Here is a 23416-nt window from a genome sequence, read left to right on the forward strand (position 1 = left end):
CAAACTGTGGGGTGCAGCCCCATAGGGGAATGCGGAGGAATGTTCAGGGGGTGCGTGGTGGACCCAGGACAGCCTCCACAGGGGGCAAGGAGGGAGCAGCACCCAGCCCTGCTCCACCCCCAGCTCTACTCTGGTCCCTCCCGCAGCCACGGCCCCAGTCCCACCCCCAGATGCAGCTCCCGGCTGGGGCTTCACTCCTGGCCCCGGCCCCAGACCTGGCCCCAGCCTCAGCCCCTGGCCCCAGCTCCGTTCTCGGCCCCAGCCCCAGCTCTGCCCTCAGCTATGGCCCCAGCCTCAGACTCCTTATCCCTCTCCGGGGGGGGGGGGGGGCAGAGGCACGGCCAGGAGTAAGGGGGGCATGACCCTGAAAAGTTTGGGGACCATTGCCTTAGCGCTACCGATACTGTTTTGTGTACAGCTGCCATTTTGTGTGTCTGGCACAGGAGAAAGCGCTGCAGACCAAAGAGAAAATGTTATGGGAGAATTGCATGCAAAGAGCTTATCCTTCGAAATCTATTTATTTAAAAGGTATGTATCTCCCCATACCCCTGTGCATTTGTATGCTGTTCAGTCTGCATGCTTATCTAACTAGCATTTCAATTTCGGGGGAACAGCAGGCCTCATTAAAGTTCTCTCAGCTTTTCAATTATCAAACCCTCTTTTCTCCGGGATGAAACTTATTGTACTCTGTCCCAGCTTGAGAACTAACAGATTTCCACGTATTCTTTAATCAAGATGGCTCTTTTCTTGCAGCAGGTGCCTATTGAGACAAGACGATGCAAGTTCAAAAGCCCCTAAAGGTATAATTTGGAAGGACCGGTGTGAGTTTATCAGCGACAACCCTAAATAACTATGCAATAGATTGGGCCAGATGTTCACAGGCAGTTGCACGAGCCAAACGTCAATGTGGAAATGCTTGTGGGGGGAATTTTCAAAGGCAGAAAGGGCATTTTGGCAGGCAGACCCTCTGGATCCCCAGCGTGTGCCCCAAACTCCTTTGATGAATCTGTGCACAAAGCAAATGTTTGCCCACGCGCACAGCCATAGGAAGGCAGGACTGGAAGGGACTTCCTGGGTCATCAAGTCCTGTCCCCTGCTATGGCATATCATCCAGTTCAGGCAGGATGATACACACTCCATCTTAAAATTAGTGAGGTTGTTTCCACCACTCTTCCTGGTGGGAGGCTGTTCCAGAACCTCACTCCTCCTACGGTTAGAAACCTTCTTCTAATTTCCAGCCGAAATTTATTTATGGCCGGTTCATCCCCATTTGTTCTTGTGCCAGCATTGTCCTTTAGTCTCCAAAGCTCTTCCCCCAGTAGCCTAGGGCCAGAATCTGATCGCGTCTCTCTCACTGAGTACACTCCCTCAGCAAGTCAAAAGGAGCGTTCGTGGAGTTAGGTGCCGTTCAGCTTGAGGGTTACGCTGTCTAGGAAGGGGTTAACAGATTTATAAGGGGTTAACAAATTACTAGCAGAAGCATAGGCATGGGAACTTGGGGTGAGGGGAAGCGCTGAAGCACCCCCAGGTTTTACGTAGGGCTCCGCTCCTGGCCCCCCCACGTGGGGTCCTGGCTGTTGGCCCAGCTCCTGGGGTCCTGGCTGTCGGCCCCACACCCGCTGCCGGGGTCCCCACTGCCATCCCAGCACCCGGGACTCCACTCCTGGCCCTGCACCCCAAACCTGGCCCCGCCCCTAGCCTCAGCCCCGGCCACGGCTCTGTTCCCGGCCCCAGACCTGACCCCAGCTGTGGCCCCAGCCTTGGCCCCTTACCCCTGTCTGGGTCACCCCCTCCCGGAGACACGGCCCTGCTCCCAGCCCCAGCTCGGGGGCGGAGGTGCAGACAGGAGTAAGGGGGCTGGCTTTCAGCACCCCCTCTATTAAAAGTGTTCCAGCACCACTGAGCAGAAGTTTCATAAAGAGCCAGCCACTAAGTATAGATTGTCATTGAATCCAGCAGCTCAACAGGTCCCGTAGAACCATCTACTGGTGTCCTTAGCACCTTCCAGAACACAGGCTGCTCCTGCCTGTGGCTTGTAATGGCAATCGCTCACTGAGGAATCCTTTATCAACCACCCTTTATGGAAAGCGTGGCCAGCGTGAGTGAGCATGTCAGAATCTGGCCTCTAACGGGCCATGAACACATGCAAATGCTCCGGCCCCGATCCTGCAGCGAGCCCTGCGTCCACATGGCGCTCCACTGCCTTCACAGGGGTTCTGTGCAGACAGATTGGAGATCACGGGTATGGCAGCACCCTGGCTGTTTGACTGCATAATGTATTCCTCATCTAGTGCTGTCACAAAGCACCTGTGAGAGGCTGAGGGAGCACTGGGTGTGAGTTAGGGTGACCAGATGTCCCGATTTTATAGGGACAGTCCCGATTTTGGGGTCTTTGTCTCACATAGGCACCTATTACTCGCCACCCCCATCCTGATTTTTGACACTTGCTATCTGGTCAGCCTAGTGTGAGTGAACAAGAGATTAACTCCAGCTCAGCTCCCCCAGCCCTGCCCCATATACAGGTGCTCCAGGGAGGGCAATAAAAGTGGCAGATGGGGAGGGAAAAGCTGGGCTGCACAGAGAAGGTAAGTGTATTGGGTCATAAGCCTGGTCATTTATTTTACTTTCTGGTCACAAACACCAACCCCAGAAGGAACGGCCTTGCTTGCTGCAGCCATTTTTGTGCCGATGCGGTATTCCAGCTGCTTACAGCGCATTACAAAGGAGGGCAATGTTCAGCGCCCCCCATTTTACAAATGGGAAAACCAAGGCACAACCAGATTAAATGACTCGCTCGTGGTCACACAGTGAGTCGGTGGCAAAACCTGGATTAGGACCTGGTTGGGGGGGGTTGATTTCGGCTTAACCCACTGGACCATCCTACTCCTTATGCTAACAAGATCTCAGACAAATTCTAGCGCCTTCAGAATATTTTGCTTGTTACTAGCCAGAAAGAAAAGGAAAAACGGAATTGAATCTGAGCCAATTGCATCCTGTCTTCTCTGTGTGGTAGAAATTTAACTTGCTTGTAAAGTGTGTGTTGCATCCATCTCTTGTGGCTAACTCATAGTGACAAATACAGTCTGCTACTGCTGTGAAGCTAATGGAGTTACTCCTTTAGTTCAAGCGGTAGAAGTGTGTGCTTTGATGGAGAAGGTTCAAACCCTACTGGAAACCCCTAGTGGAAGTTATTATAGAGCCATTTGCCTGGCTGTGTCAAGGAAGGATGTAAGGCTTTGAGGTGAAGAGGCAACCATCAATGATCTTAATAAAGTGCATTCCTAAAACATCATGATATGAAGGACAACAGCTTAGCCTGAGCCTTGAATCCCCTGGCTTCTGCCTGGATGTTACTTAACTGAAGGATTCTGTGTATTAATGAATCAAGTGGGAGAGACCTTAGCATCTCATTACTGTGGCCAAACACCATTACTTTCTTCTTTTATTTGACTGAAAGCTCTATTTCCTTTTACGTTTGTGTTGCGTGTGGAGACAAGAGTGCTGGTCAGCGATCAGAAGAGAGGGGTCTCTCATTCACAGAAGAATATGAACCTCAGCTCTGAAGATGATTTCTGTTAAATTTCCTCCGTAACAACTTCAAAAGTTGGGCAGGTCAGTTCATTAGCCGTGCTCCGACGTCACCCAAGATACAAGACTGAAGGTGATGCTAATTTAGGCATCTGTCAGCAATTCCACTTATCTACTGCAGGCACTGAGCCTGCTGCCCCCACACATCTATAGAGCAAGTGCACTCTGTAATGTGTAATGCATGTAATTATTGCATGTTTGTTCAATTAAAAGTTCAGAAGGGCTCCAGCTTCAAAAGGAGACATTCAGGCTCATGGCTTGAAAATACATCAACCCTGACATCTCTTTGTCATCTCTTTGGTTGAAAAATAGGGCGGCTTTGAAGTTCCGAACCATATCCCACTCACCCAAATTCTGGTGGAGGTTCTGCGCCAGGGGTCTGGTTTGCCTCACCGTAGGTTCCATGCACTGAGATGCTCAGCGCCGTGAACTCCTGTTAATCTCAGCGGAAGCGGAGAAAGCTCAGCCCATAACAGCGTGAAGTCCTGTAGTCATGAGGGCCAACTGTGAAGTTTAGACCTACATCCCAACTCCCGCAAAGTTCAGCAGGTGGAGGAGATGGTTTGAGCAGTGTTTCGAGTGCACAGGCTTCTCAAATGACTTCAGAGTAAGAACTACATCTTGAACAAAGCGAGCATCTCAAAACCCACCCTGAGCTCCCGATCCCATTTGTGCTCACCAATCTCTCTCTGGCAAACTGCAGCGGGATCTTAAATGGGGCAAGTAACATTAGCAAAGTATCTCTGTATTTCTGTCAGTCTTTTGTGAGATGAATGTGTTGTCCTTTTCGCATCCAGTCAATCACCCTGTCTCCTTCTGTTCTTCACTCCATCTCCTTGTCCCATCTGGTCCCCTCCCGCTTTGCTCCTCCACCATCTGGTAATCCTTCCTTCCCTCCCTTGCTCCCATACACATTTTATCCATCCTCTTGCTCCTCTTTATTGTCACCCGCAAACCCCTCTTCCTGGCTCCAGTGCCGACACACACTCACACCAATAAAAAGGTATCCTTTTCAGTAATCCCCTGCAACTGCTGGCCAAATGATGCGTGGACTTTGCAACCAACACTCGTTGTAATCAACGAGGCTGTGCAGGATGTCACTCAGGGAAGAACGTTCATAAGAGCCTGGCTTTGTTTTTTTAAAATCTGGTCACTGACTTTGCTACCTAATGGAGAGCCAAACTTGTCGGAAAATCTGACCCAAATTGTGTAACTCAGGAGGCCTCAACCTTAAACACCTGTGGAAAGCAGCTAGTGACAAGATGAAGGACCAGAATCATGTGATTTCCCCAGACTTCTGTGGGCCACCACAAAGTGCTCTGCAGATGATCACAGTTGGAGAATTACTTCTCTAGTAGCTGAGTAAGAGATTATTTGATCTGCTCCTTAGTGTTCTGGGTACCTATATTGCATAACCAGCAGGAGGGAGAAGGATCCACTCCAGAACTAAGAGATCTTAATTATATTTAGGACAATTCCAGTTTAGACCCCTCCCCACACCAGAGAACATTCTCAAAGCAAGGGAAACAGCCTTACCACAAATGCCGGATGGGCATTGACGTGTGCTTCATGGCCACAAGTGCACCACCCCAGTCGAGATACCACACATTGTATTCTTCCTCAAAGATCTGGAAACAAGTCAGGTATAGTGTGAGCTTTTCAAGCCATTTGAGGCCCAGAGAGCAGCTGGAAAGGTTTGCAAAAGGCCCACAGCTCCCTTTCCCCACATATGACTGTACCTGTCTCCACGAGTTTCCGGCATCAGAAGATATAAACGTGCTGATATCGGTATATGAGAGTTCAGAGCCAATGTTGCCTGAAACACAAGTGGATTCCGTAAGTTCTTGTGTGGCAGGAGGGGGGAAATCACATTTTTGCAGGAAATCAGGGGTAACTGGTTTAACCAAAGTTTTTTGTTGTCTTAATTCCAGGATTATATGACAACACCCTGGGACAGGTGGGAGGATTAAGATAGGAGAATGTTGCAAACATGAGATACACATGATTGGACTGCTCTGTGTTAAGGCCTACATTTTCAGGAAAGCACAAATACAACCACATGTCTATTGTCTGCCATGGTTGCAATCATGACAACTGTGTATGCAAATCAGTAATTTTTTCTGAAAATTTTGCACCAAAGCGCGTCTCTGCATTCACCTAGTGTTTGCAGTATTTTGTCATGAAAACATTTAATTCTTCCTATCACCATATCTCATGCAAATTCAAGCAAAAAGACAAATTCACACGACCCAAATCAAATTATTCATACTGTCTTCACTTCATCAGAGCTGGAGTTCAAGGGTGAAATCCTGGTCCCACTGGTGTCAATGATGAAACACTCAATGATTTCAGTGAGGATCAGATTTCACCGCAGGATTCTTCCAAAAAACAAATGGACCAACGTACTGATCTCAGAAGCAGTGCACCTAGCAAACAGCACCTCCTACTGCGTTCACTTGTGGCTTGCAGTGAAGCCTAACAGATGAGGCTTATGGTGAAATTACCAAGTCTCTCTGTCAAGGGTTGGCCTGTTTCTCATATGAACTACATCTTGGTGGAGCTAGGGTGTAAAGAATGACCCAGGACCAAATGAGCTGGCAATAAAAGCGATAAAGAGGGAGAGATAGCTCAGTGGTTTGAGCGTTAGTCCTGGAGACTGAAGTCTTCTGCTTGTGCAAAGTAGCAGTGTGTAAGTCACCCTACCTCCCCATTACCCTGGAGGAGCCATCTTCCAGAGTAAACTTTCTATTCGGACTCCACGCAGTTAACTGGTTTTCCTGACAAGTCTGCCAACAAGATTGCTAATCTGTGCCAGTTGGGGGGTTCTATAGCATGGATGTCTGTACCCTACAAAGTAGACTAAGGGAACTAACTCAGTCACATATACCACTGAAAGGCCCTCAAATGGTAATGACTCACAGACAATATGAACACTGTTGGGGGTTGAACCAATGGATGAAAGACTCCACAGCACATTCCATATCCACTGATCCATAAAATTCCCTCTCCCGACAGCTAAGATATTTTTAAACTAGGGTATAATTTTCCTGATATTTTTCCTCTAAAAACAGTAAGAAGGGAAGATTCACTCCTACACATCTGTAGACTCAATAGGAGCACAATAAAAACAGATTAATGAAAATGTTAATTGCGCTCCTGGCATTTAACGATGGAAAATGAGGAATTAAAGCCCAGATGCATCTTGACAAGCTCCCATCAGGATCAGAGATGATAAAACTAGCCAAGTTGTTGTGACACTCCTGTTTCCAAAAATAAAACCTGAGGAACAGGGTGGCACCCGCTATGAGGTGATTCAAGAAAGGTTTTGGTATCAGTATCAGGAACACAGGTATTACCACACTCCCTTAGTCCTTTAGTCCATCTACTCCAGGGGTTCTCAAACTTCATTGCTCTGTGACCCCCTTCTGACAACAAAATTTACTACTTGATCCCAGGACAGGGGAAGGAAGCCAGAGCCTGCCCAAGCCCTGCCAAATCCCAAGCCCCACCACCTCAGGCAAGGGGACAAAGCCAATGCCCAAGAGTTTCATCCTCAGGTGAGGGGGCCTGTAACCTGTCCCCATCACCCGGGGTTGAAGCCCTGGGGCTTCGGCTTCAGCCCTGGGCCGTGGGGCTCAGGCTTCAGCTTCTGCCCCAACAAGTCTAATGCCACCCCTGGTGACCCCATTAAAATGGGGTCACAGCCCACAGTTTGAGAACACTGATCTACTCCATTGTCCTGTGACCACCAAGCGTGGCCAGTGCTAGCTGCTTCAGCTGAAAGTAGAAGAAACCCTGCAACAGGTAGTTTTGGGTTGACCTGCCCGTAGGGGAAAGTTTCCTCTTCACCCCAAAGAGTCAGAGGTTGGCTTATGCCCTGAAGCTTGACTTTCAGATGCCTTCTTTATAGGAACTGCCATACTGAATCAGGTTTTCCTTTGGATATTTTCGTCTCTAAGCCTCAAGGTCTGGAAACCAACTGTCCAACTGGGGTTTATGGCTGGTAGCAAGGAGAAGCGAGTTCTTGCTTGCTGGAACTCCATCACTACCATTTCCAGATGTTTTTGTCTCTATAGCCCTGATTTATGAATCCCTTCCTTTCTCCCTTTTAGCCTCATTTGGACCACTGAAGTCAACTGAAAGACTTCCATTGACTTTAATACGATTTGGATCAGGTCCTTGGTCCTGACAAGCGTGGATCGAGAGGCTGATATGTGCCTTTTCTCTGCTAAAGAGTCAGACCAGCGATCTTCTATCTAGGCTACCGCTCCCACCATTATTACTCCTGGCGGAGCTGTCGCACTGGCCGTGAAAAAGTGGAAACTTTCCCAGGGAAGCAGAGCAAAGACAAGACCTATGAGAATAAGTTTGTGATGGGTAATTTGGATTGTCTGTGCTGATGCAGTGCAGCTGTTGACCGTGGTTAACAGAAACAGATGTGCCAATTCCCACCAGGTTAAGCCTTTTATTGCACAAGGCAGCAACACAGAAATGATGGTTCTGCCTTTTAAAGGTTAATTGTTAAACAAATGAAGCTTTCATCCTGTGCAGTGACAGCTTGAAAAGAAACTTATTGTCTAATAATCTAGACCATTGCCTAGGACCTCATTCTCTTGCTGCCTCTGGCATCTTATCTGCTTCCTAGAGAATTCAGTAAGAATAAAGGCCACTGTAAGAACTGTATCATGAGCCATGACCGTTTATACACACTCGCTGTGGGGAGGAGTGAGCTGCCAGCACCTGAAAGTTTAGTTTGGATAAACTTTGCAAAGTTGGGACATTTAACCCAAATAACCTGAACCTCTTCGATCTGGAACATTGAGCTAGAACTCTTGAGGAGAGGATCTTTTGCAAAACATACAGTACCTTCCTTGCTAAAAGCCAGGCCATAAATATTGCAAGAGCATGCTCTCTCTCAGGATTTTGGTTCAATTTCCAGTGCCGGCTGGAATACAGAAGAACAGAAGTGCATGAGAATGGAAACAAACCGTAGAAAGAGAAGAGATGGATCTGAGCTAGCATTCTGCAACTGAACTTCCTGGAATTTTGGGGTGTTTAGATGAAATTGTGAATTGTATGGATTGACCCAATCTAACTAAAGGTCAGTTCAGTTTGAATTTGGACTAATGCTTGAGTACAATAAGGCTCTGATTTTATCCAACAGCTGGTGTACACAACCCTCGTCTGCCCCAGCTCCCACCAACAGATTGAATGGGAAACCCCAGGGGTAAAACAAGAGCCCAGACACACTTTCTTGGATTACCATTAATAGGAAAAATATGCCCTTGATAGAAAGAGATGGGGGCAAATTGTGAAAGCAGCCACAGATCTCCATGGTTGTAGTGCTGGGGAGGGAGCGAGTAGGACACACTGCTTACCCCAGTGCAAATTCACACTGATGACGTGCTAAAATGAAACAACTGCAAGCTAAAGCTACAATTAACAACATAAAACCTGCTCAGCGTGTAACTGCCAGAAACAACTAGGACTCAACTACATTATGAACAGAATGTTTCAGCTATTGCAATTCACTGTAGTATGACTGCTTTGGGCCTTTACTCCCTTACTCATCTAAGCAATCCCATCACAGGCAACAGGACTACTCAAGTGAGTAAGTATTGGCCAGAAGAGGGAGGGTTCCGCTATGGGTCCCTAGGTAAAAAAAAAAAAAGGATATTAAACTGCTAGCATGTGTGTGAAATTACACATTTCTACTGCATTTGCAAGCTCTCCCCAGTGACAGTCATTCCGAAAGCGCTTTGTTACCCCCAAACAGTTCCCACAGAGCTAAGCATTGTGGGAGCTTCAAGTCACGCCAAGTTACTATGTCCATCCTGATTAGGCTGCTTACTGTGAGCAGGCAAATGAAGCAAAACAGGGCTGCGATGGTTGTCAGATTAATTACAATGGATCGGCCTATCGGTGGCATTCAAGATTCCAACAGGCTGTCATGAAAGCATTGCAACCTGCCAAAGCAAGGCGTCACAGACCGGCCCAGAGCAACCACACATAATGCACCGTCCAGGGCCAAGGTGGTTCATTAAGTGAGAAGAAAGCTAGAAAGTCACTGTAAACCTCTAACTTGATAAAAATAGCCTCTCAGTTACACTGGGCCAGATCCTCTGGCCCAGCGTGCGAGCCTGATTCCCCTCTCGCTCACCTGGGCGTAAATGAAGAACAACTCCTCTAAAGCCAGTGGAGTGGCACCAGTGTAAAACTGGTGCAAACAAGAGAAGAATGAGGCCCGGTGTACATATTTATACACTCACACAAGCACACATACACATCACACATGGACAGACATATGCATGTCACACATAGGACGCCGATACCCACCTGGAAAACGTCACAGCTCTGTGACAAATACATTTGTCAGGTTTCCTTGTCAGCCTCACCTGCCCTCTGCTCACTAATCCACACCGCTCACCCAGCCAAGATAAGCTTTGACATTGCAAACCACTGAACAGCTAAAAGAAGCAGTAGTTTAGTAGCTCCCCTGAAGGAGTCTAGGTAAGGCATGGCTGAACAGGGTGAAAGCACAAACAAAATTGATACCTGTAGCCACCACAAGCCCGGGAGCTGTCTCCTTGCTGGAGATACTTCCTGATGTATATGGATTCTCTGAGATTTGCAAATGCAGGTGCAAGGAACAAAAAGGCTGCCAAGGGGAGGAAGTGGAGAGAATAATCTTTAATACACAAAAACCATGATCAGAGAAACAGCAAGCGATCCGCTTCTGAGTGCTGGCTAGTTATGCCGAGATCCTTCCAAAAATGTTCCCCTCAGCCATGAGAGGTCTAATAGTCTTACAGAAAGGTGTGTATGTTGTGGTATATTTTCCCACTCCCCACCCCTAAAAATGAATTGCATGAAAAAGAGGAACAGTTCTGCTGAATCATGGGAAGGGGAGTTCATGCTTGGGTTTTGTTGCTGTTGTTTTTTAAAATCAATAGGGTGGTCTCATGCAGTTCCCTGTCAGATCTTTTCAAATATCAAATTTTCCAGCCTGTGTGATCCAGGAGGTCAGACAACAGGCTAATGATGATCCTGTCTGGCTTTAAAATCTATGTATTTATAAGAACAGAAACGGACTTAACTTCCTCAGTACCCAGCAGTCCAAAACCGGACAGGAAACAAACAGGGAAACATTGGGACCCAATTCCTTTTAAATATGTAGGGCCAGATCCTCAGCTTGTGCAAAGCGATGTAGGTTCACTGACTGCAGTGGAGCGACATCAGTTTACACCAGTTGAGGATGCAGCTCACAAACTGGGTTCTATTTTGGAGCACTTGATCCTGCAGTCCTCATGCTGGCCAGAAGGCCACAGGCTTCAGTAGGGGCTTAGCCTGCATGAGGGCTAAAGGATGAAGCCCTGAATGGTTTGTCAATTCCACATTGGAAAAGTTATGCCACTGACCAGCTGGCAGTGCAGAGGACCCCCTCTCAGATCGGTGTCAGGAGCCTGCAGCAAGCGCCAGTCTCTGCCCTTGTTGTAGGTGATGTAGGTCTTTATCTGGTCCTCTGTCTTCTTGTTAGCCAGGAATATGCCTTTGATCCCTGCTACCTAGGAAAAATGGAGAGAGATGGAAAAGCACATCGGGCGAACAGGCAAGAACAAGGCTCCATTCGGGACCCTCAGGAGGGCGAGCTCTCTGCAAAAGAGTCCGTGCAACCCATGCAGCCACTAGAGGAACAGGGGGGCGGGGGGGGGAAACTACTTGCATTATTTCTAATGAGGGCAAGTCTGGAAGGTGTCTACATGGCTGCTAAAGGACTGTTGCAATCTCAGTATGCAAGAGGAAGGCGGGGTTAGGGATGCTGAGGAGGTACACGCCCCTTGCAAGCTGTCCATTTCTGTTGGATCTCCCTGCATGGCAGCAGAGAGGGTGGCAGGACGGGCAGGCTATAGAGGAAGATGAGCAGGCTTGGGGGTCTGTGGGTATGTCCGCAGATGTGCTGAGGCGAGGGATGGAGTGAGGGGGAATACACCACCCAGACCACACTGCTAACAGCTGGGGGAGCCTGCAGGGCCCCTTACACAGGATACGTCTACATGGTAAAAGCTGTGCCCCAACTCACGTAGCTGAGCTAGTTTGACTCCAGCTTAGCAGCGGCAAAAATAGCGCAGCACTGGCTAGTGAGTCCAGCACCTCAGCTGCGCACCAACAAATGTAGCTGAGTCCAGCACATTCCCAAGGGCCGTGCTGCGCTTACACAACCCACGCTGAAACCTGCTCCGTGCAGTCTTCGCTGCTATCGTTACCAGGGCTAGCGGGAGTCAAGCCACCTCGTCTACGCGAGCCCATACAGAGCATTAGGGATGTAGAAAGGGGACACAATGGCTATTCCAGCCGCTAGTTCTGTGTCCTGGGAGCTGTATTCCATTACTTTGCTTGTCAGCCCCCTGGGGGCTAGGGCTGTCTTTGTTCTGTGTTTGTACAGCGCCTGGCACAATGGGCTCCTGGTCTGTTCCCGGGGCTCCTGGGTGCTCTGGCAATACAAATAATACACAAGAACAGCAGCACTCTACCCCCCGCACCAGCACCTGGGCAGGTTTTGGAATTCCCCTCCAATATAAAGGAAACAATTCTTCTGATTAGACAGGCTTGGGAGCGGATGTCCTCTCTGTATTCACAGGGCAGTTACGGCACAAGCAGCAGCCATGCAAGATTCCCCGCACGGCACTGCCAACGTGCCTCACAGCGATACTGACCATCGTGAGTGGGGAAAGGATCTTTGAGAGCGAGACTGGGACCATAGGCTCAGCCTTGCACAAAGTACGGTGTGCAGGCTGTAAACAGGGCAAGGCTGTTGGGGGGAGGACTTCTTAGAAAAAACCTCTCTCCAGGAACTTTCCACCAACAGGAATGCGAAGGTAGCACACCAATGTAATCTACACTGCTATCAGATGACTGAATTCCTTATAAACAGCCTCTCTTCCATGAATGAGGAGGAGAAATATATCTCTCACAAGGAAAAATATCTCAATGAAACCTAGAAGAGTGACTGCCTGGCAGAGCGGCCAACATCATCTGATGAAAGATAGAGACCTGTTTTGAAAATCCACAGGGGAATTCAATACTATCCTATCAAATCCTATACAAAATTGATGCTTGCAAGACTCCTCACTGAATTTTTATCTCATCTCCTGAGGAATGCTTCCTCAGCAGATGAATTTAGGATCTTTTTTTTTTAAATCATAGTAATTTAAAAGCCTGAGATTTTGCCACTTTTGCTCATATGGAGTGGTCCCTTTCTCTGGCTCCAATTCAGGAAAGCCTCCCTGGTCACAAAGGTGCTTAAGCACATCCTCAACTTTAAGGACATGCTTAAATCCCATCAAAGTTGCAATGCTCAAATACGTGCTGAAGTGTTTTCCTGCACCAAGGCTTCTGTGGGCAGGTCAAAGGGATTGCTCAAGAGAGTAAAGTTAGGCATGTGTGCAAGTGTCTGAAGGATCAAGCCCTTGTCTTGCACGGTACCAAGGAGAATGATTCTGATTGGAGCCTCTGGGCACCGCTGCAATCCTTTGTCGTGAGGCTTACCAACAACTTGAGAACGGTCAGGCAGTTGGTGCACTGAGAACTGCTTATCACGCTGGCCGGCACTGCCGTATTGCTGCCTTATTCTCTCCTCTGTCTCTCATCTTCGCTCTGCCACCTCATGCTCCCAGTATCCACCTGCCGCCTCTCATCGAATACTGAGACTGCCAGCTTTCGGGGCCAGAGACCATCTTTTTGTTATGTGTTTCTACCTAGCAGCAGGAGCGGCGGACATGCCCTAAAAGTGTGGGGGGAAGGGGCTTGGACTGTGGCCCTGCACTGCACTGCCCCCGAGGCTCCCCCTCCCCCGCACCACCCCTTCTCCCTGAGCCTCCGCCCTCATGCCACCCATTCCTCCACAGGGCCCACCCTCCCACTGCCCCTTCCCCCAAGACCCCACTGCCTTTTCCCCTGAGACTCCGCTCCTGTGCTGCCTCTTCCTCCCCCAAGACCCCGCCTCCCACTCGCTCCTCTCCACCCCCTCTTCCGGTAAAAAGTGGGAGGGCCATGACCTCCTGGTCCCCCCAGTCCAGCGCCCCTGCCTAGCACAATGGGATCCCGGTCACAGAAAATGCAGGTAATAAACAGAAATAACAGCTACTAATAACACCGTGTGATTTGACAAGATTAAAAGAAAAAGTGCCTCTTGCTGCCCATCCTGAGTTAAATTCAGATTTCAGAATCTTTTGGGCAGGATTTTCCAAGATGCTCAGGGTTGGCCTAACTCTGCTCCCATTGTAGTCAAAGGGAGCTCAAGTTAGGCCAAGGCTAAGTACTTACGAAAATATAGCCTTTTATTTTAGACTCGAATCTGTGCTTGACGGGACAGAGAATCGGGGGGAAATATGAACCTTGTACTTCACATGAATAAACTGTTTTGTTCCTCATTTGCAACGTAACATGCTTGAGGAAGCAACAAACTCCTAAAATTCCCTGCCCACATCTATCCCAGCATGCATTTAATCTATCCCAGCATGCACTGGTCCAGCATAAAACACTGATTTCTTCAGGGACCAGCTCCATTTTAGTACACAAGGAGGATCTTGTGAGGGTAGAACATGTGTTCATTCTGGGGGATATTCCCAAAATAACTGAAGGTCCTGGAAGGATGCTAAGAGGTTTACACACTCATCTGTACTGGCAGATGGCTCCTGTCTTATGCAGGGGTGGTGCTACAAGGTGACCTTGACTACATACCTCATAAAGGTCTATGATGATGTTTCCCTCCAGTCCCCGGCTGCTCTTCACATTCTCCAAGGCCAGCGTGAAGTAGACACCTCGGGTGTCAGATATATAAAGGTTGTACGTATCGTTCTGGTTCCACTCCTGCACAGCTGCAAACACCTGATTCTCATCCGTGCTAATAATATGCATGTCCTGTTAGAGGAAGACAAAAGGCCTATTACCATGGATCTTTATATGTCTTTGCCCTTTGGGACACACAGTAATTACTGTGACTTATGAAAGAGTCGAGAAGGAGCATGAGTTATAGAAGACGTTAAACAATTTTCCGTTAGACCAAGCCAATAAATTACCACCAACGTGACTTTGCTGGGGGGTTTTCAATGGCCACAGGGTGGGTTAAGGGTCTCTGCAGTCCTTGTTCTCAGTAGCTTCAAGGAGTTCCATCCAGCTTCATTTTTTATTTATGAATTTGAAAGTCAATTTTATCATGCCTGAAAGATTCATGAGCTGGAGCCTGAAATCCTATCTTTGTCCACCGAGTAAGGTATAGTAAGAGTAGTAGGAGTGCTAGCTTCCCTCACACTACAGAAGCCTGAGTCCTGAGCAGGAGGAGAACCACTTGCAGGAGGATGGAATGAGATCAAATCTCCACCACCTCTCTCCTGAGACTGCCAACCTTGGTAGCGCTTTTTGCTAATGGCCAGGATGATTTTAGCAACCGGACACTTGTCTGCTGAGAACTGGATTGGGATCCACTAGCTTACTTACCGTGGGCCACCAACCAGCTGTCATCTGAGCTGGATTGCAGCTAGTGGCCAAGACCTTAACAGCTTCATGGCCCAACATCAGTCTCCCTCTTTTAGTTTAATACTAAGACATTTTCCAAACACCACTGATGTTGCTTAATATTCTCTTGGAGAGGGCTCGTTTCCACATTTCAGGGGGCAGATCAGGCTCTAGGCCCATTGAACCCTTGACATCTCTGGTGACTCAGCCAAAGTTGGGGTCACTTAGGGTTCATCTAAACAAACAGTGTGGGGCAAGCTGGGATGTAAATCTACAGCACATTAGTGTGCCATGCACTAATTGTCCATGTGGACTCAGGTACCATGCACGACATTTTCCCAGTGCACACTGATCTACTCCCATTTCAAAGCAGGCAAATTAAAGTACACCAGGGAAATTCTAGTGCATGGCATTTGGGTCCACAGGGACAGGGTATGGCACACTAGTGCACTGTAGGTTTACACCCCAGCTTGCCACAAACTCAACTGGTGGGCTAGACAAAGCCTTAGCAATGACGGTGTTTTTCGGTTGCCAACAGCATTTTGGCAAAGTAAGGATCCTAATGTATCTATTTTAAATCTCTGGGAAGTGAATTCCCCAGGATCCCAAGGAATCTCAATTAATCCCTTTTCTAATTCTGCACCAAGGAACTTTTAAGACCGGCTCGTCCACAGATATTGTGGGACTTTATCTTTGTCCACAAACAAACTGTATTTAACCGATGCCCAAAGAGGCGGGAGAGACTATAAGGTAATTTATCTGAGTGAATGTCTACACTGCAGTCAAATGTGAGAGTGCAGCTCAGGTCAGCACACCTGTGCTAGCATCCCAGATGGCTTATCGTAAAATAAGGTTGGGGAGAGTGTTTGGGGGAAACTGTCAATCCAACATACCCTTCCTATACAGAATGCACCTGAATCTTCTGTGCTATCCTACATGGATCGTTTAGGAAGATTAGATAGAGCTGTTACAGGGTAACCTCAGACAGCCCCTCAAAGTGACACCAGGAGGGAACCTTTCAGAGCCTCTGCCCTAACAGGTCTGAGCCTGCACCTGTGAAATTGATGGGAGCTTTGCCACTGACCTCAATGGGGGCAAGATCTGAATCAGGATGCCTGGTTCATCCCGAACCTTTTTTTTTTAATTCCTTGAACCCTAAAAATGTATTAAATTCACTCTGGCAATGGACTGATGAAGAAATGTAAGAATAAAGCAAATCACCCCAGCAACTCAATCTACTTGACCAGTGACAGTGGAGATGTTGCATTATCCATAGTGCTAGCCTAACAAATATCCAACTCTGGCAGGGTTCATTAATCAACAGCTGACAGGACAGTTATTACTGCAAGAGATGATTGTACTGGCGACCAAAGGCAGAGTAAACAAGGATCCTTTATGCTTCTAAAAAGACTTGACTTTGACACCTTGCTTACAAGCAGTTTCCATTTTTAAAATGACAAAAAGCAGTCATGGTTTTATACGGCGTATCAGAACTAGAGGGCTGCCCCACACCCTTTTCCACAGAGGCCAACAATCCCTGATAACATCAGACAATAAAGTCCATTGATAGCGATGCAGCTACTGTCTCATGCCTCCTGTCATAGCATGGGGCATCTTCTGACGGCAATCCATGAAGTGGCTGCCTAGACGCTGCTGCTCTAGGATAGAGAGCTGGATGGTTCCCAGTTTTTAATGGGGCATCCCAGTGATGGGACAGCTGTCTCCAGAAACTGTTTGTTCCAATCTACTGAAGAACAGCCACGAGAAAATACGTTTGCATGGTGATGGCAGCCAAACACAGCGCCCCGTGGTTGGATCTAGTGTGGAGTCCAGTGTGGGTTTGTTCAGATTCAGTATGCGGCAGACAAGGAGCAAATCCTCCACTGCTGCTGAGATGAGGCATGTGCCCTTTCTGCCCCAGGACCAAGAGTGCACTTCCTAATCTGTCAGCCCGTCCCAGCAAGTGGTGCACGAAAGAATCCTATTACACCCTGAGGACTGATTGGATGCATTTAGTGCTGGTGAAAGAGCTGGCAAGGCCCATCCAGGAACAGTGCTGCTACCAGAACCACCAGCTTCCCTGACATACAATGCCACCCCTAACTCTTCAGTTCTAGGCATCTCCTGAGCAGTGACTATCAGCCATGCAGCGGTTTTGTGTGCTCTAAGCATTCCAAGGGCGAGATTATCTTATACACAGCTTCCTTTGTAGAGGGGCTGGAGGCTCTTAGGGAGCCAATCATACCTCCTTGAGTCCTTGCCCCATTCCAGGCACAGATAAAAAGGGGACTAAGGGGACGTCTACACTACAAAGTAGGGGTGTGACTCCCCAGCTTGCACACAGAGCGTTAAGTATAAACAGTAGCGTAGCCACGGTAGAATGCGCCATGACAGCAAGTAGGTACCCAGTCGTTCCAAGAACAGTTGTACTCTACGCAGCTAAGCCATGCCACTGCTGGCTATCCTGTCACAGCGACACCCCTCTTTACACTCATGCTAGTTCTCATCGAGTTTCTATGAGTAGTGAATGTGAGCTGATCACAGCCCTGCCTTGTAGGGTAGACATAACCTAAGGGTGCTCTACATTGCACTAGATGGCTATGTTCCCTCAGGGACCACACACCTGCTGGGGATTGCTGAAGTACATGGTATTCTGGCCTTTCCCCCTGTCCCTCTCTGTTCTTATATTACAGAATCATAGAAATGAATGTAGGGCTGGAAGGGACCTCAGGAGGTCATCTAGTCCCTCCCCCCATGCTGAGGCAGGACGAAAACCATCCCTGATCAGTGTTTGTCGAGCCTGTTCTTAACACCCTCTAATGATGGGGATTCCACAACCTCCCTAGGTAACCTGTTCCAGGCCTTAACTACCCTTAGACGTAGGAAGTTTGTCCTAATATCTAACCTAAATCTCCCTTGCTGCAGATCAAGCTGATTACTTCTTGCCATACCTTCAGCAGACATGGAAAACAATCGATCACCATCCTCTTTATAATAACTTCTTACATATTTGAAGCCTGTTTCCCCTCAGACTTCTCTTTTCAAGACTAAATATGCCCCATTCTCTCCTCATGGGTCATGCTTTCTAAATGTCTTAGGTACGGCCCATGAAACACAGAGCTTCATAAGGCATGTGCAAGAGGCAAAATCTCCACCTTAGGAGAACAGAGCAAGATTTGTCAGAGGTGTTAGATGCAGGCTGGTCAGGTTATAATTGGCTCTAACTGGCACTCACCACTAGCTGTAACATTCTCTGAGTTCAGGTGGGTGAATTCACTTCAGTGTATTCCTCCCTGCCCTTCTAAGTATCACCGAAAGGCAAGAAAATGTTCACAACCTGTTCCTTTTTTCCCAGAGCCCTATCGGTCAATGTAAGTGAGGGGCAAACACACCAGCATGTACTTTTGGGGACTAGCTTTTGGGTCGATCCTCAAAACCTGAGTGACTATAGCAAATGGCAATCAGCAGAAGTGAATTCCCCTGTAGCTCTGGTCCATGTCACAACAAACCACAGCTCCTCCACTGCGCTGTTTAAGATGCTGCACATCTCAAGACTATGTTGATAACAGGTTCATTTACCTTTGGTAGTGAGTATTTGGGCAATTTAATTTGAGCGAAGGGTTCCCTTTTGTATGACACATAGTAATTCGCTCTTCCACCAGCTGTCACCTGTATAAAGACAAAAGACAGACACTGAATACCCCTCTGAATACACACCATGCTGACACCCCCCAACAGGGCTCAGTCGCTTGTCTTTCAGCTCAGAGATGCCTACTGGGGCTGCAAAAATTTGTATAGCATTTCCAGACCTGGAAGGCCTGAGATCTGACTTACTAAAATCATGTTATTCCAGATTTCATCTAGTTTCCCCACACTTCAATTCTGCCATGATTTTAACAACGGATATGCGGCCGGCCATGGATGAGGGGCAGGAGAGTTTGGTAGTGAAGGACTGGGCCCAAGGACATAATCCAGGTTCTCTACCACAGACTCCTGTGTGACCTTGGACATATCATTTAATCTCTCCGTGCCTCAGTTCCCCCGGTAAAGTGGAGGTAGTAATACCTGCTGCTCTTGTCTATTTGCACGGTAAGCTCTTTGAGACACGGACTCTCTTCTAAGGCTACATCTACACTGCAAGTGCCCCGCAGCAGCTGTGCCCCGGGAGCACGTCTGGTGAAGACGGTCTAAGCCTACAGGAGAGAGCTCTCCTCTAGAGTTAATCACGCCACTTCCCATGAGAGGCGGTCGCTATGTCAGCAGGAGACGCTCGCCCACCAACATAGCGCTGTCTACACCAGCGTTTAGGTCGGTATAATTTACGTCACTCGGGGCGGGTGGAGGGATTATTCACACCCCTGAGTGACGAAAGTTATACCGAAGTAAGTTCTCGTGTAGACAAGGTCTTACTATAGGCATGCCTACATTGTAATCAGGAGGCACAATGGCAGCACATGGAGACCTAACTGAGCTAGCTTTGATCTAGGTAGAGCAAGTAGAAAAGGAGGACTTGTGGCACCTTAGAGACTAACCAATTTATTTGAGCATGAGCTTTCGTGAGCTACAGCTCACTTCATCAGATGCCCAGTGTCCTGGACAGGCAGGGCCAGCAGCCCATGCAGCCACCCTACCGCCACAGCTTCGCTGCTCTTGTTACTCGAGCTAGCTCCGGTATGTCTACTTGTGCTGCAATCACACCTCCAGAAAACATCCTGTGGATCTGGGCAGTGCCTAGCAGAATAGCTCCATGATCTTGGAGCAATCTGCAGTGCCGCCAGAGGGCACTGCTATCATGCAAATAATAAACAAGACGCATGAATTCTTTTACCATCTGGAAACTGGGTTCAAAGCTTACAGATGCTTGATATAGCTAAAAGAGTGGTTTCTCAGAAATAACATTGCCTTTGAGATAAGGCCGGGGGGTTGGGGAGAGATGAAAGTAATCAGAATGATGTGATCTTATGACTGAATGCTCACTATCTGTCAAGGCTAGGTATAAATGCCATACACTGATGAGAAGTAAGAGTCTCAGCTTTCCAATCTTATGTTACATTCATGCCTAGCCCCTGATCATTTGTGAGATACTGGATTTTATACTGTCATTAATCCCTCAGTCTTCCGGGGAAGGTTCTTTTTGGCACTAGTCCAGGGCTGACGATGCCACGTCTCTGACTGGTGCAATTTCCATTCTCTGATGCTTTGGCAAGCTTACAGATTTTCAGATAATACAATACACAACACTCCTTTTATTACACAAAACATGATTTACTGGCTTTTTAAGCTTCCAGTAAGCAAACAGAAAGGACATAGATTCTCCCACAGGTAATTTTTCTTCATATCTGGCAGTGATATTTCAGAATGGACTTATACAGTACATTGCTATAGCATCAATTATAATCTCAGCAATGATATCATCTGTAGACGGTGGCATTTTCCCCTAGAAGAGCTGCCACTCAAAGGTCCTGGTAATACTGGTTGCATGCATCACGAATTTGTTATCTGATCACCTCAGGACGAGGCGTTTCCATTGACAACTTAAGAAAATAAGTTGGAAATACAGCAAAACACAGCTAAGTAGAATTCTTCCCTTTAAGTGTTTGTTGTTGTTATTAATAATAGCCTCGTACCTAGAGGCCCAAACCAAGACAAAAGAATGATCACTGTGCAAACACATAGTGAGAGACAGACAAGAGACAGAAGATATGGGAGGGTAAACACAGACACAGAGCAGTAAAGTGATGTGGGCACTGGTGCACCTCAGTGGCACCTGTTCTCTGCCTGTAGCACTTAATAGTTTAATCTCCTGGGGATATGTTGGTCTAATTCTGGCTGCTGGGCTTGGTATGGGGGTGACTGGCTGGTGTTTAATGGCCTGGGAGAGAGAGAAGGGCAGACTCGACAGTCTTTGTCCCTTCTGGTCGTAAATTCTATGAATTCCCCAAGGCCATTGGCAGATTTAGTAACAGACACTGGCCATTCCAGATAAACTCAAGAGTGGTCAAGTAACATCTCCAGGGCATAACCTCCTGATGTGATGATGGTGCAAATGCTGTGAGGGTTATTTCAGGAGGACAACCTTGCTGTCTGGCCATCACCCGATCACAACAAGGATTACCCTGGAGAAAGCAGGGTGGGTGTTCACTCAACTCTCCATTTGTATTTTAGAAGCAAAATTCAAACTTATACTAACTATAAGCTCATCTTGTATCAACTACATACAGCCAACCTAATACAGTCTTTCTCATTATTCCTCAGGCCACAGTAGACTTTCTCCTCCTATCCTTTCTCGTGCTGTTGCCTTCTACCGCGTGAGCCAGATCCCCAACTGGTGTAAATCAGCATAGTCCCACTGAAGTAAATCAAGTTACACCATCTGAGGGTCTGGCCTAGGATTATAACACCAGCTAGTGACCACGGAGCACAGAACAAAGGGAATGAATGCATTCCGAAACAGGGGGACCACTAGTCAGGACTTCTGGGTTCAATTCCCAGCTCTTCTGAACAGCTGTGACACAGCATAAGCAAGTAATTAAAGTGTTTTGAAGTGAGGATAACAATATGTATGTACCTCACAGGGGGGTTGTGAGGCTCAATCAGCGCTTGTGAGCACTTTAAGGTCTTCAGATCAATGCTATACAGGTGCAAAATATAATAATTATTCACTAGGGTATCTGCCACAATAATTGATGACCAGATGCAAAACTGGGGCTTGAACAACTAGGGTAGTTCTCTCTGCATTAGCTAGACTCCTTTTGAATTTTGTATCTGATGCTTCATTTTGGTGAAAACTTGAACTAGAGCCCACTGTGGTCTGTAGGTAGCAGCCCTACAAAGACAACTAATGGGAAGTCTCCCGCCATCTCCACCGGCAAGAGCTATATAAAGCTTATCTCAGCTGGGACCTGATTTTTGCATGATTTATACCCATGCTAATAGAGTCCCAAAAATGATCAGCATTCATGAAGTCTGGTAGGGTGGGAGGGAATGAATTTAGGGAGGCCCCTTTTCATAGACTCATAGAACTGAAAGAGACCTCGAGAGGTCGTCTAGTCCAGTCCCCTGCACTCATGGCAGGACTAAGTATTATCTAGACCATCCCTGACAGGTGTTTGTCTAACCTGTTCTTAAAAATCTCCAATGATGGAGATTCCACAACCTCCCTAGGCAATTTATTCCAGTGCTTAACCACCCTCAAAGTTAGAAGTTTTTCCTAATGTCCAACCTAAACCTCCCTTGCTGCAATTTAAGCCCATTGCTTCTTGTTCTGTCCCCAGAGGTTAAGAAAAACAAATTTTCTTCCTCCTCCTTGTAACAACCTTTTACATACTTGAAAACTGTTATCATGTCCCCTCTCAGTCTTCTCTTTTCTAGACTAAACAAACCCAATTTTTTTCAATCTTCCTTCATAGGTCATGTTTTCTAGACCTTTAATTATTTTTGTTGCTCTTCTCAGAACTCTCTCCAATTTGTCCACATCCTTCCTGAAATGTGGCACCCAGAATTGGACACAATATGCCAGTTGAGGCCTAATCAGTGCAGAGTAGAGCGGAAGAATTACTTCTAGTGTCTTGCTTACAACACTCTGGCTAATACATCCCAGAAGGATGTTCACTTTTTTTGCCACAGCATTACACTGTGGACTCATATTAAGCTTGTCCTCAACTATGACTCCCAGATCCCTTTCTGCAGTACTCCTTCCTAGGCAGTCATTTCCCATTTTGTATGTGTGCAACTGATTGTTCCTTCCTAAGTGCAGTACTTTGCATTAGTCTTTATTGAATATCATCCTATTTACTTCAGACCATTTCTCCAGTTTGTCCAGATCACTTTGAATTTTAATCCTATCCTCCAAAGAGCTTTCAACCCCTCCCAGCTTGGTATCGTCCACAAACTTGATAAGTGTACTCTCTATGCCAGTATCTAAATCATTGATGAAGATATTGAACAGAACCAGACCTAGAAATTTTTCCTAGAAACAAACTTGCTGGCATTGTAAATCCAGGAGATTATTATACCTTTTCCCACCAACACTGCTTTTTACTTCACATTTGATGAATGTCACCCAATTATTTGCTCTATGCTCATCAGTCATGCTCAGCACAGAATTAGCTGGGTTTGTCTTTTTCCTTCTCCTTTGCTAATGACTGGCTCATTAATCTAATTTTCTGGATTTCTATTTTACAGGTTTAATTGTGATGCTGGCCAGTGGAAAGGATTCCTTCGAAGAAATGTGTTTGCTATTAAACACCTCAGTCTTTCCTGACTTGTGTTCTCTTTCCAGGGCTGGCTCTACCTCCTCTTCAAATCTGTTCTC

At 47.2% G+C, this 23416-nt stretch overlaps 1 protein-coding gene across 1 annotated transcript in view; it reads right to left on the minus strand.

Moving 5' to 3' along the window:
• SORCS3 (sortilin related VPS10 domain containing receptor 3) overlaps positions 1–23416 on the minus strand; it is a 496377-nt gene that overhangs the window by 88158 nt on the left and 384803 nt on the right. The window contains exons 8-13 of the mRNA XM_077821813.1: positions 18682–18771; positions 14329–14508; positions 11007–11153; positions 10144–10246; positions 5328–5404; positions 5125–5216 (exon numbers count right to left, since the gene is read on the minus strand). Of these exons, the coding sequence (XP_077677939.1) occupies positions 5125–5216; positions 5328–5404; positions 10144–10246; positions 11007–11153; positions 14329–14508; positions 18682–18771 (689 nt within the window). The remainder of the gene's footprint in view (positions 1–5124; positions 5217–5327; positions 5405–10143; positions 10247–11006; positions 11154–14328; positions 14509–18681; positions 18772–23416) is intronic.

The sequence above is a fragment of the Eretmochelys imbricata genome, chromosome 7 (assembly GCF_965152235.1).
Source record: "Eretmochelys imbricata isolate rEreImb1 chromosome 7, rEreImb1.hap1, whole genome shotgun sequence".
Lineage (NCBI taxonomy): Eukaryota > Metazoa > Chordata > Testudines > Cheloniidae > Eretmochelys > Eretmochelys imbricata.